Genomic DNA, 13,751 nt, shown 5'->3' with positions numbered 1-13,751 from the left:
TGCAATAATTATGAGACCTAACTTCTGTCAACCATGCCATAGCCTACAGCATATTCTGTCGATTACTTCAGTCGGTTTTCTTCCATCTTATTCGCCTCTGGGGATACATGGAGGGTTCTGTTTTTACCAGATTTCGTTGTATACTTTTTTTCTCTGGGATTAAAATACATACATTAATTATGAGACCTAAACATTTTTCAACCACGCCATAGCCTACTGCATATTCTGTCCATTACTTCAGTATATTTTTATCCACCTGATCTAGCTCTCGAGATTTTAAGAAGTTTCTGTTTTCAACATTGTTTAATATTCTTTTTTACCTCGCACAAATAGTTTGGAAATGGAATTTGTAATATCAAATGAAACTTTGACAATCTAATATCATTTTTATTTCATTTTGCTTATTCAAAAACAATGATTACACAAATTGGCTTTTTGTAGACTTAACGAAAAATGTTTGTTTGAACCTGTGGTTTGGATGCCTTATAATATGTTTAAGTCAATATATTTTTCCTTACGTCTCTTTTTTACTTATCTATTTCTCTTTTTTTTTTACCAAAAGGCGGAAGCTCTTAAACTACAAATAAGATGTATACAATAATTGTGAGTTTTGAACTATAGCCTTCAGTATGCTCTTTTGGTTACCTTGCTGCTCTCTTTTGGATATTTAACTTTCTGGATATTTAGAAGTTTGTGTTTTACCAAATTACATTATATCTCTCAGAGAAATAGGCTGGTCGGAAAATAGAGCTTGCGATATCGTTTGAAATGCTTACGTTTTAATGCTTTTACTGTCGGTTTGTTTGTTCAAGAATAAAGTTTATAGACTACAATTAAACTTTTGTGTTGGTTTCATAAGCAGCGCGCTAGCGATGCCTAAGTAAAGAATGATGTGGCCACAATGTTTTTTTGTTTTTTTTCGACAGGCACTTCGTATCGAAGGAGTTGTCGTAGAAACTTCGAAAAGAGCTCATTCGATTGGAAATTGGGGTGGCTAGTGCCTTTTTTAATAGTCAATAGTGATTGGAGGGCAACTAGCCCCCCCCCCCCCGCCCATCATTCTCCCAAACAAATCCAATCAAAATTTTGAGATAACCATTTTGTTCAGCGTAGTTGATATCCAGATAGAAGATATCTTTTTGAGAAGGACACTCCCCCATAGCCTTCGGGGCAAGGGTATTAAGTTATGTCTTGAGGCCATGTAAGGTTTTTTATAGAGGATGCTGTCATAGAAACTTCAAAACAGGCTTTATTTATTTGAAATTTCAAGGGCTCGTACCCCTTTCAATAGTCGAAAGAGATTAGAGAGCACCTAGCCCCCCCCCACGCTACTCCTTCCACTCCCCACATCACATCCAAATTTGGTGATAATCATTGTGTTCAGGGTAGTTAATTTCCACATAACAAATATGTTTTTGAGGAGGACACTCCCCCACAGCCCTCAGGGCAAGGGTTTTAAGTTATGCCCTGGGGGCATATAAGTTTTTTATAGAAAGCGTTGTCGTAGAAACTTCAAAAAAGGCACGTTAGATTGGAAATTCAAAGGGCTAGTGCCCTTTTTAATAGTCGAAAGTGATTGGAGGGCAACTAGCCCCCCCTCCCCCCGCCCATCATATCCCCAAACAAATCCAGTCAAAATTTTGACATAGCCATTTTGCTCAGCGTAGTTGATTTCCTCATAGAAAATATGTTTTTGAGGGGGACACTCCCCCACAAGCCTCGGGGCAAGGGTTTTAAGTTATACCCAGAGGGTATATATGAACGATGTTGGTGCAATGTACTATTTATTATTTTTTTCCTTTAGTTATGGGCACTTTATATGGAAGGGGTCGTCGTAGAAACTTCAAAAGGGGCTCATTCGATTAAAATTGAGAGTTATAGTGCCCTTTTTAAACGTCGAAAGGGATTGGAAGGCAAATAGACCCCCCCACGGCCATCATTCCCCCAAACACATCCACTCAAAATTTTGAGATTGCCATTTTGTTCAGCGTACTTGATTTCCACATAGCAAATATCTTTTTCAGGAGGACAATCCCCCACAACCCTCAAGGCAAAGGTTGTAGGTTATGCCCTGGGGGCATATAAGGTTTTTATAGAAGGCGTTGTCGTAGAAACTTCAAAAAAGGCTCATTCGATTGGAAATTCAAAGGGTTAGTGCCCTTTTTAATAGTCGAAAGTGATTGGAGGGCAGCTAGCCCCCCCCCACCCACCCCAAGCCTATCATTTCCCCAAACAAATCCAATCAAAATTTTGAGATAGCCATTTTGCTCAGCGTAGTTGATTTCCTCATAGAAAATATGTTTTTCAGGAGGACACTCCCCCACAAGCCTCGGGGCAAGGGTTTTAAGTTATGCCCTGAGGTTATATAAGAACGATGTTGGCACAATGTACTATTTATTATTTTTTTTTCCTTTAGAGCTGGGCACATCATATTGAAGGGGTAGTAGTATAAACTTCAAAGGGGGCTCAATTGCTAAAAATTGAGAGTTCTAGTGCCCTTTTTAAAAGTCGAAAGTGATCGGAGGGCAACTAGCCCCCCCTCCCACGCCCTTTATTCTCCCACACACATCCAAACAAAATTGTTAGATAGCCATTTCGTTCAGTGTAGCTGATTTACAGATAGGAAATATGTTTTTGAGGGGGACACTCCCCAACAACCCTCAGGACAAGGGTTTAAATTATGCCCTCGAGGCATAAATGGCTCTTAAAGAAGGTGTTGTTGTAGAAACTTCAAAAAAGACTCATTCGATTGGAAATTCGAAGGGCTAGTACCCTTTTTTAATAGTCGAAAGTGATTGGAGGGCAACTAGCCCCCCCCCCCATGGCCATCATTCCCCCAAATACGTCCAATCAAAATTTTGAGATCGCCATTTTGTTCAGCGTAGTTGTTTTCCACATAGAAAATATGTTTTTGAAGAAGACACTCCCTCAAAACCCTCGAGGCAAGAGTTTTAAGTTATACCCTAGGGGCATATAAGGTTTTTTTATAGAAGGTGTTGTTGTTGAAACTTCAAAAAAGGCTCATTCGATTGGAAATTCAAAGGGCTAGTGCCCTTTTTAAAAGTCGAAAGGGATTAGAGGGCACCTAGCCCCCCCCACACCCAACATTTCCCCAAACACAAAACACATCCAATCAAAATTCTGAGATAGCCATTTTGTTCAGCGTAGTTGATTTCCAGATAGAAAATATGTTTTTGAGGAGGACACTCTCCCACAACCCTCGGGGCAAGGGTTTTAAGTTGTGCCCTGAGGGCATATAAGAACGATGGTGGCACAATGTACTATTTATTATGTTTTTCCTTTAGAGCTGGGCACTTCATATGGAAGGGGTCGTCGTATAAACTTCAAAAAGGGCTCATTCGATTAAAATTGAGAGTTCTAGTGCCCTTTTTAATATTTGAAAGTGATTGGAGGGCAACTAGCCCCCCCCCCCCCACGCTCATCATTTCCCCAAACACATCCAATCAAAATTTTGAGATAGCCATTTTGTTGAGCGTAGTTGATTTCCACATAGAAAATATGTTTTTGAGGAGGACACTCCCCCACAACCCTCAGGGCAAGGGTTTTAAGTTATGCCCTGGGAGCATATAAGGTTTTTATAGTAGGTGTTGTCGTAGAAACTTCAGAAAAGGCTCATTGATTGGAAATTCAAAGGGCTAGTGCCTTTTTTAATAGTCGAAAGTGATTGGAAAGCAACTCTCCCCCCCCCACGCCCATCATTTCCCCAAACACATTCAATCAAAATTTTGAGATAGCCATTTTGTTCAGCGTAGTTGATTTCCAGATAGAAAATATGTTTTTGACGAGGACACTCCCCCACAGCCCTCGGGGCAAGGGTTTTAAGTTTTGCCCTGGGGGGCATATAAGGTTTTAAAAGAAGGTGTTGTCGTAGAAACTTCAAAAAAGCTCATTCGATTGGAAATTCAAAGGGCTAGTGCCCTTTTTAAAATTCGAAAGTGATTGAAGGGTAAGTAGCCCCCCCCCCACGCCCATCATTTCCCCAAAAACATCCAATCAGAATTTTTAGATAACTATTTTGTCCAGCATAGTAGATTTCCAGATAGAAATATATTTTTGAGGAGGAAACTCCTCCATAACCCTCAGGGCAAGGGTTGTAAGATATGCCCTGGGGGCTTACAAGGTTTTTATAGAAGGCATTGTCGTAGAAACTTAAAAAAAGGCTCATTCGATTGGAAATTCAAAGGGCTAGTGCCCTTTTTAATAGTCGAAAGTGATTGGAGGTCAATTAGCCCCCTCCCCACGCCCATCATTCCCCCAAACACATCCAATCAAAAGTTTGAGATAGCCATTTTGTTCAGCGTAGTTGATTTCCAGATAGTAGATATGTTTTTGAGAAGGGTTTTAAGTTTTGCCCTGGGGGCATATAAGGTTTTTATAAAAGGTGTTGTCGTAGAAACTTCAAAAAAAGCTCATTCGATTGGAAATTCAAAGGGCCAGTGCCCTTTTTAATTGTCGAAAGTGTTTGGATCGCAAATAGCCCCCCCCCCCTCCTACGCCCATCGTTCCCCAAAACACATCCAATCAAAATTTTGAGAGAGCCATTTTGTTCAGAGTAGTTGATTTCCAGATAGAAAATATGTTTTTGAGGGGGACAGTCCCTCACAACCCTCAGGGCAAGGGTTATAAGTTATGCTCTGGGGGCATATAAGGTTCTTATTGAAATCTTTGGCGTAGAAACTTGAAAAAGGGCTCATTCGATTTGAAACTCAAAGGGCTAGTACCCTTTTTAATAGTCGAAAGTGATTAGTGATATATTTTGTTGTTGTTTAGACCAGTGCACTTCGTATCGAAGGAGATGTCGTGGGAACTTCGAAAAGGGCTCATTCGATAGATAATAGAAAGGGCTGATGCCCTTTTTACTAGTCGAAAGTGATTGGAGGGCAACTAATCCCCCTTCCACGCCCCCCTCCCACGCCCACTCTCCCATTTGCCCATTATGTTTAAAAACTAAATTGTGCCTTAAGATTAAATCAAAATGCACTATTATAATGCTAATTCCCAATAAGGCATCTCAGCAGTATCCCAAGAATGACTGAGGGTATTATGTTCAAACTTTCGGGGCTACTTCTGCCCTTAAAATTTAACAAAATCAAAATAGCGTATTTTTATCTAAGCTATCAAAAAAAAGTAAACAGATTTTTTACAAATGGTATCAAGTTTTCTATTTCAGGTCAACTAGAGGAGATATGAAACTAAATTAAGCAGTACTATTTGTGTCCAGATTTATAAAAGGGTGTATGTTGTTAAAAATTGCTGAAAATTTTTCTCCAGTATATAAATAGCAGGCCAAACTATAAAGTCTTAAAAACCATGAAAAGATTTAAAGTATTATTTTCTTTTTCCCTGAAAAGACTATGTCAATATAAAACGAACATAAATTAATTAAAAAACTTTTCCCACAAAATAAGATTATCAAAGAAAAGTAAATAACTCCATTAAACAAAAAATGTGCAAAATAAAATCAAATAATCTACCAAGCTTGAGACTACCACAAATCAGCATCGATAAATAAACGAAACCCAGAAGGAACAGAAATTACAATAAATAACCGAGTCAGACTCAAAACGAGCAGAAATTAACATAAGTTGGGCGCGAAACCCATATGCCTTCCCAAGGCCAGAACAAAATTTGCACTTTACTGAAAAAAATATAAATGTTTTTATTTTTATAACTTTAATAAATCTAATAATATTAACATTTTTATTACTGAATATCAGTATATGTATATTAAACTGACAATGCATATTCATTTGTATTTTTTTGAGGTAAGTGCAAATTTTGTTCTGGTCTTGGCCAGGAAAAAAACACGGAGAAACAAAAATGAAACAAATACATAAAAAAAAACATCTTCAACATAATACATCCCCACCTTTAAGAGACTCAATACAAGAGAGAAAAAAAAACAACTATCTACCTCAAAAATCCCCAACATCACAAACTAGGCAGAGGGCTATTATGCATCAATGAATTAAAATTCTTTCAAATTGTATTTTTGAAACCAAGCCACAAGAGATGCTTCGCACAAGTCAAACACCCCTCACAAAAAACATTTCTAACCCGTCCAGAGTCGTCCGTCCCATTAATAATAAAAAAGTAGAATTTCAGAAGGTGTTCTGTTAAAAAGAACAAATTTTAAAGAAGATATTTAAATTAATATACCAATTGAAGAAATTTCAAGTTTTTCGGCTTTTGTCATAGACCATTTGCTCGAACAAGAAAGCTATTCTTTCGTTAAAAAACTGATTCTTTTCAACTGATGTTACGCACTCCATTCCCCAACTATTTCTGTGAGAGAAAGAAAAGAATTTGATAAAAGTGACTAGGTAATCTGAATGAACGATTTGGTAAATTTAAAACAATATAATTTGATAAAACGTAAACTTCTAAACGTATCTTGAAAGCTAAATAAGATGAAAAAAACAAAAAGATGAAAAAAAACAAAAACAGGTTGAAGTAATCAGAAGATTATGTTGTAGGCTATAGCATGGTATACAAAAGTTTAGATCTCACAAATGTGCCTTTCTTTTGTGTTTTAATAAGAAAAAGCCCCGTCCCAAAATATTGACGGGGCAGATATGTTGAAGTGTTTTTTGTTGTGAATTTATTGATTGAGTAGATTCATAGATTGATTGAATCTATTCTAAATTGATATTATATTCTAGACTACGATTGATAAATTGATTCTAGACTAGAATAGATTGATTGATAGTTTTATCGTAGTCTAGTGTATATCTACGGAAAAAGTCATGGAATCGAGTCCCACTTATGGAAGATTTTTAATAACGAACTGTAATTATTCCTATGAAGGTGAAATACCTAATTATAGATTCAGGGTTGTCCGACAGCTCACATTTTTTTTGTACGATTCCTCGCTTTCGTCGACAATATTTCGCCATCTTCCATTTACTGAAAAAAGTAAACGTTATCGAGAATTCTTGATATGGTATCTGTCTAATTCACTCACATAAAATTCCACCCCACGGATAGTTTCCACCAGAAAATCCCCCCCCTCCCACGTATAAATCGAAACAGCCAAAAGGGAAAGTATGACAAATAAAAAGAATGAAGAAGGCCTATAAAATTTAACAACTTACCTTTTTCCGAAAAGGAATTTTGGAGTATTCTACCTATATTTTAAATGTAGGTAGAATATACAAAACATTCTATAGCATTTTTTTTTTTAATTTTACTTCATTTTTCATTTTTGGAAATAATCAAATAATTTGCTTGTTTATTTGAAACAAAAATGTGTGAATTTTGAATTTTGAAATTTTTGAAAATTTTGAATTTTCTTCGTTCTAACTCTATGGTATTTAAATTATATTAAAAAATAAATAAATAAAAGAACTCCCCGTGACAGGAAAACCCTCTGATATACGCCTAGTGGACACTTTCTCAATTGCAATGTGTGAACTGGTATCATATCCTATAGATGTCGGTGCTATACCAAGTCAATGGGAAGTAATTACTCGTACTTCTTAGTCCAGTCTGTAGTCTGTATCGCTTAACACTTCCATTGCAGGGTAATCTTCTACAGATGCCACTAATTTTTTATCTCTAAATTAGTTTTTTTTAACCTGTATCTTACCCTGCTATGATAATTCACCCCCTAACCCCCAAGACCATGAAAAAGGGAACTAAAAGAAATAAAACTGTAAGATATTATGCACCTTATATTCTACCTGTATAAGTAGGCAGAATATTCCAGAATCCCTTCTTTTTTCATTTGTCTTACTTTCCCTTTGGCAGCTCCATTTTGTGCGTGGGGTAAATTTTCCGGGGAGTCATTGAACTAGGGGGGGAGAAATTGTCTATAAATCAATGACTGATTTTTGTTCTTCATCTTAGCAAATATACTTTTAAAGCACCATGGACACAAAAATGAAAAAAATCTGGCCCATCTCTGGCCCAAAAAACTAGACCCATCTTAGGTTTATTCATGCGTGGAAATTGGAATTTTCTAAAAAAATTCTTTGGTTGTTTCAAAATTGTGAGGTTATTATGGGCAGTGTCATATTTCATTAGTGTTGCCACCTTGAACCATAATTATGGATACGCAAAACTAATTACAGTTAAATGCTTTTTGTCCCTAAAAATAAAAACATTAATAATCTGTGTACTCCTGTATGTTCAAAAGGCAATAAGGAGGCTACTTCAGATAACTTATTGACGAAATTCTTATTTACGTATATTTCTCCTTTTCCAAAAATAAAAAAACAAACATTATTTTGTGCTTTTCTCAAAAACTTGAAAAATACAGATGACAGCCAATTTATTTTTCCCTGTAGTGTCGGATGCTAAATTCACTGAAAAAAGTCTTTAAATTATTTTTCTTAGTCTTTAAGTTATTAGGATAGTTTATTCCGAGTCAGGTTTTAGAAGGTATGATACTTAGATTCCCTTGAAAGAGTTATCTCCCTATAGCTTTCTGATAATGTTTTAGCAGGGCTCTGATGTTCTTGCCCAGACCTTTCTATAGCTTTCTATAGCTTTCTGATAATGTTTTAGCAGGGCTCTGATGTTCTTGCCAAGACCTTTCTATAGCTTTCTATAGCTTTCTGATAATGTTTTAGCAGGGCTCTGATGTTCTTGCCCAGACCTTGTCACAATTATCATAAAATTTTGGTTTCTAGGTTCCTGTGCAGTACAAATTTATCAACAAGCTGAGAGAGGAAAGCTATAGTAAGCCTTGGCTAATTGTTGAGCCGCATACGGGATTTCTCATGCCAGGTTATTATTTATAATAATTAGTTATTATTACATCTAGGTAATTATCCTGGAAACTCACGAAGTTACATTTTCAGTTTTTTTTTGTGTGTGTAGTAAAAACCTTATTATTAGGCATTCTAAGACTAATTCGGCCTTAATCTACTGACTCCATTTTTTTCCTTTTTTTTGGGGGGGGGGGGATGGGCTCCAATAGTTAATGAAGGGTCTAAATCCCCCAAAAAATTAATAAGTAATCATGGGAGACGGGTGTTTGGATTGTATATTTCGTATAATTTGTAATATGGTTTTGGTTTTATCGATTAGATTTTCTTCTATTTACGTGTGTGTGTGTGAGTGTATTGGGGGGGGGGGGGGTTGGAAGGAACTCCTAAAAGACAAAAAAAAGTATGTGATTGTGTTGTGTGGCGTTGTTTTAACATTCGCTCGGAAATAATAAAAATATATAATATAAAATAATAATATAAAATATAAGATAATAATATAATATAAATATAATATAAATAAAATATAAAATAATAATAATATAATATTAAAGTAATAAAAATATATATAAGACGTATTTTCGGCGTAATACCTTACATTAGGTATTTATTCTTTTTTTCCCCAAGACCACACCGCCTTTCTATGAAGAACAAATAAATGTTCAAATGGGGATTATTCCCTTTATTAGATAGTAAAACAGATGCAAAGTCTGGAAATTTTGATCACATATGCAACGATCGTCATCAGCAGAAACATTAAAGCATTGTAATTAAAAACTTACGTATTACGTATGGAAGGAACTCCTAAAAGACAAAAAAAAGTATGTGATTGTGTTGTGTGGCGTTGTTTTAACATTCGCTCGGAAATAATAAAAATATATAATATAAAATAATAATATAAAATATAAGATAATAATATAATATAAATATAATAAATATAATACAATAATATATATAATATAATATAAATATAATATAAATAAAATATAAAATAATAATAATATAATATTAAAGTAATAAAAATATATATAAGACGTATTTTCGGCGTAATACCTTACATTAGGTATTTATTCTTTTTTTCCCCAAGACCACACCGCCTTTCTATGAAGAACAAATAAATGTTCAAATGGGGATAATTCTATTTATTAGATAGTAAAACAGATGCAAAGTCTGGAAATTTTGATCACATATGCAACGATCGTCATCAGCAGAAACATTAAAGCATTGTAATTAAAAACTTACGTATTTTTACAAAAAAAAAAAATTACTTCCGGCTCATTCCCTAGATTTGTATGAGAGTTCAATAACAGGGTTCATCCAAAGTCTTGAATTGTATATTATCTTCTTTCATATTGCCTAAATACAAGTTGAATTTCTAATGAAGGTGACAAAATCTTGTTCGTCTTCTAATTGCAAAAGAAATGTTATTGAATTTATAGTTTTATAATTGATTGGTCACATCTCCCCATATATACGGCCATTAATATTGCCATCTCCCCATAAATACGTTAGTTTTAATTTTGAAGGTTTTATGTTCGTAATATGTGTAAGGTTTGGTGGGTTTTAAACCTTGAAGTGGGTTTAAATCAATCGAGCAGATTTTCTGCCGTCTTTCAAAGCTAATTTGTAAATAATCAAGGGAATAACTAATAATAAAGGCAAAAAATAATTTTATCAGAACCTACTTATTTAAAGTATTAATAAAAACTTACAAAGTACTTATAAAAGAATAAATTAGTCTAATTTCTTCATCACAGCTGTTCAGGTGTAAAAGTCCGTGACTCACGACGTTTTGCCATTTTAGGACTTCAAATCACCATATCAGAAATACTCGTAATTTTTCTTCTTTTTCAAATTTAACAAAGGCTTTTTGAATACTCTAATTACCGCTTTCTTTTGAAAAACCAAAATAAAAAAAAACTGATTTTATGTGGGGAGAATGATGTCAAGTCCGAAGGGATGAAAAGAAAGATTTTGCTATTTATGTATTCAACCTGAAAACACTGTTTAAGCCCATTAAGTAGATTATTTTTTTTATTATTAAATGTATTATTATTACATATCTAGCAAATCTTCTTCCGTCTTTCGGAGCGCCCTTGCTTCAGAACCATATTTGACCACTATCGAATATGGTGCTGCGGTGAGTTGTTAGTAGAAGTAGTAGTAGTAGATGTATTATTATTATTATTTTCATTATTAATTTTCAAAATTACTTTGTGGTGGGGTTCTGTGATGGCAAACCCCAAAATCTGTTGCCATTAAATTCAGCTATTGTGCATGGAAGACGTAGAAAATCGCTGTTTTTGGCAAAAACATTTTGCTATCAATCGTATATATACTAAACAACTTTGCTTTATATCTACTGATTTTAGATCTATTGCGGATGAGTCGCAACTGAAGGTAAAACTACATCTTTTGTAAATTGAAAATAGGTTTAAATTTGTTTTATATGCGAAAAACTAAATATTAATTCTAAAATCCTTGGCCTTTAGATTTGACGATTGTGCCTAGAAGAATCAGAAATTTGCTGTTTTTAGCGAAGATTTTTGTTATCAATTGCGCAATGCTAATTTTTCTTTAGTTTTATATCATTGGTTTTTCATTATTTTCATTAAAGTTAAGCTATTTGTAATGTGAAAAACCAATTTGTGATTGGACTGCATGGAAAGACTGAATTAAACAGTCCGTGGTAAGGAGTAAAACGTGTTCTTATGCTAACACATATTTAGTTGTAAGTATATAAAATATATTAAAATGTAATAAAGGTTAAATAAGAAATGTAAACTAAAGACGTATAAACTGAAAAATAAATGGGAATTAAATTTTAAATTTCAAACTCAAAACTATTGCGAGAAGTGCCAGTGGATTCTAGAAGATCAAAAATTTATTTTGGAGAATTATAGCTAAAAGTCTTCAATAATGATAAAAAAAACGTCTTGTTTTTGTTTTACGCGAAAAAAATGTGTTCCCTCCTCCTTGCCTCTTAAGAACAAACTCCTTAAAGTATTCCTTATTTCAGGAGATAAAGCAGAAATTCAGCTTGAGATTTATGTCGATAAAAGGACGGCTGGTAAATTATCAACGGGCCAAGATACACTCCAGGATATCCTGGTTTTACATCTCGAAGGTGGCAAAGATCTATTCATCAGTGTAATCGGATCCTACGAGCCTAGCTGTTTTGGCTCCTCCATCGGTGCCCTAGTCCGACTTCCGCAACCGATCCGGGATTACTCTGCTGAAGAGGTTTTAATTCTGGTATGTAAAAGGGTTTCTGAATTAAGTAGTGGGTAGATGCTTGATCCCCCCTCCCCCGAACTGTTTGTCCCACTCTAAAAAATTATTCAAAATGAATATAAACAAATTTTTAATGCGTTTTTTAAAGTTTTTCTGTACCCCCCCCCCCCTTCCCCCTCCCCGAAAAAATTCTGGATACGACCCTGGTTTGAACCCATGGTAATTATAGTGTTCAAGTACGGCTCTGAAATTGGGTGAAACGCTTTGAAAGACACTTTGAAGATTTGTTTATAGTTTTCCGAAGAAATTATCTAAGGGAAATTTTAGGTACCGTTTTACTGACCGTACATCGAACAGTAAGCTGTATCACAAAAATTGGTTCAATCGCTTTTTTAGGGATATAACTAAAGAAAAGCTACGATGTTTACATCAGGTTTTATTGATACAGGATGATGATAGGTTATCAAAGGTTGTCCTTATTGGCCGTCATAAGAAAGTATTTAAAGGGAATGGGAGTTTTTTGGTGGGGTTAAATATAAAGCTGTGAATAGATTGGAGTGGATGAGGAGCATCCGCAGCAGTATTGGCCCCAGGTGTTGCGTCGAATTATTAGTAGTAGCAGGGCATTTCAGATTTCGCAAAATGTTTTCAAACATACCGTACGGTTCGTGGCAACGACCTGAAAGTAGAGGGACCTTGCTAATAATAATTGAACCTCTAATAGAATCGCTGAGGGTTTTTTTTTATCATATATTGAGGAAAAGTTTCTGTTTAATTTCTTTTCCTTGCTTCATGTATGCATACCCGTCTGATTGACCGTATTTCAAACAGTAGGCTGTACGAAAAATGTGGTTCAATCCCACTTTCTAGGGCTATAATGAAAGAAAGATGTTGAGATGGCTAGGGCACGTTTTGCGGATAAAGGATGACAAATTGCCGACGATTTGCCTTTCCGGCCAACCGTCTAGGACTGAACAGAAAGCAGGTGATCCTCGTCTGGGGTGGGAGGACGTCATAAAGAAAGACTTAAAGGAAATGTGAACTTCCTGGGAGGATCTAAAAAGGGAGGCTTTGAATAGATTGGGATGGAGAAGAAGCGTGCTTAGCTGTGTTGGCCTCAGGCAGCTTGATGCTGCGGTTAGTAGTAGTAGTAGTAGTTTGTATGTACTTAGTGTAAAGTAAAGATTTGCATATTAGCTTCACTTACTTTTTTTTATTAATTTTTTTTTCCGCCAGCATATAAGAATTGTTGAATTTTTCAACGAATTGAAATTTCCAACAAGTTCTGAATTAATGAACTCAAACTATTTTATAGTTAAGAACGAAATAGATCATTCTATGAATGTGTACACGTACACATACCTTACGGCTTGTGGCAACAACCTGAAAGTAGAGCGACCCGCACTAATCCTAACTGAAACTCTAAAAAAAAAGCCTCAAAGAGATGTTTTCAATATGCTTAAAGGTTCATGAAGACTTAAGTCGCCTATCAAAAGTTACGTGCCTAACATAATTCACCTAATTTTTAAAAAAGGGGAAAGTATGCCAAAGAAGTAGTTTTCTTGATAAAAATTACACCATAGAATAACTCATTTCGGAGACATTGCTAACTCATAACTCATTGCTACAACGTTTCATTTTAAAAACTCATCAGAAACGAATACGTGGTTTAGGCTAATAGCAACCAAATTTTGATAGCAGTAGACCTTTGGTTGGTCACAACTAACTCAGTAGTTCCACCGAGGAGGTTTCAACTCTAGTATGTAAAAGGATAATTTTATAAAA

The 13,751-nt window shown here is 35.1% G+C and overlaps 1 protein-coding gene across 1 annotated transcript in view; it reads left to right on the top strand.

Moving 5' to 3' along the window:
• The window catches only part of Ocrl (Oculocerebrorenal syndrome of Lowe), a 126,798-nt gene that overhangs the window by 78,527 nt on the left and 34,520 nt on the right, over positions 1-13,751 (top strand). The window contains 2 exon segments of the mRNA XM_089095911.1: positions 8,655-8,751; positions 11,752-11,987. Coding sequence (XP_088952037.1) covers positions 8,655-8,751; positions 11,752-11,987 — 333 coding nt within the window.

Source organism: Artemia sp. Qi Xiang Cuo, chromosome 1, assembly GCF_049724085.1.
Source record: "Artemia sp. Qi Xiang Cuo chromosome 1, ASM4972408v1, whole genome shotgun sequence".
Lineage (NCBI taxonomy): Eukaryota > Metazoa > Arthropoda > Branchiopoda > Anostraca > Artemiidae > Artemia > Artemia sp. Qi Xiang Cuo.
The sequence above is the reverse complement of the archived record's forward strand: the minus strand, read 5'-3'. Positions and strand labels throughout refer to the sequence as shown.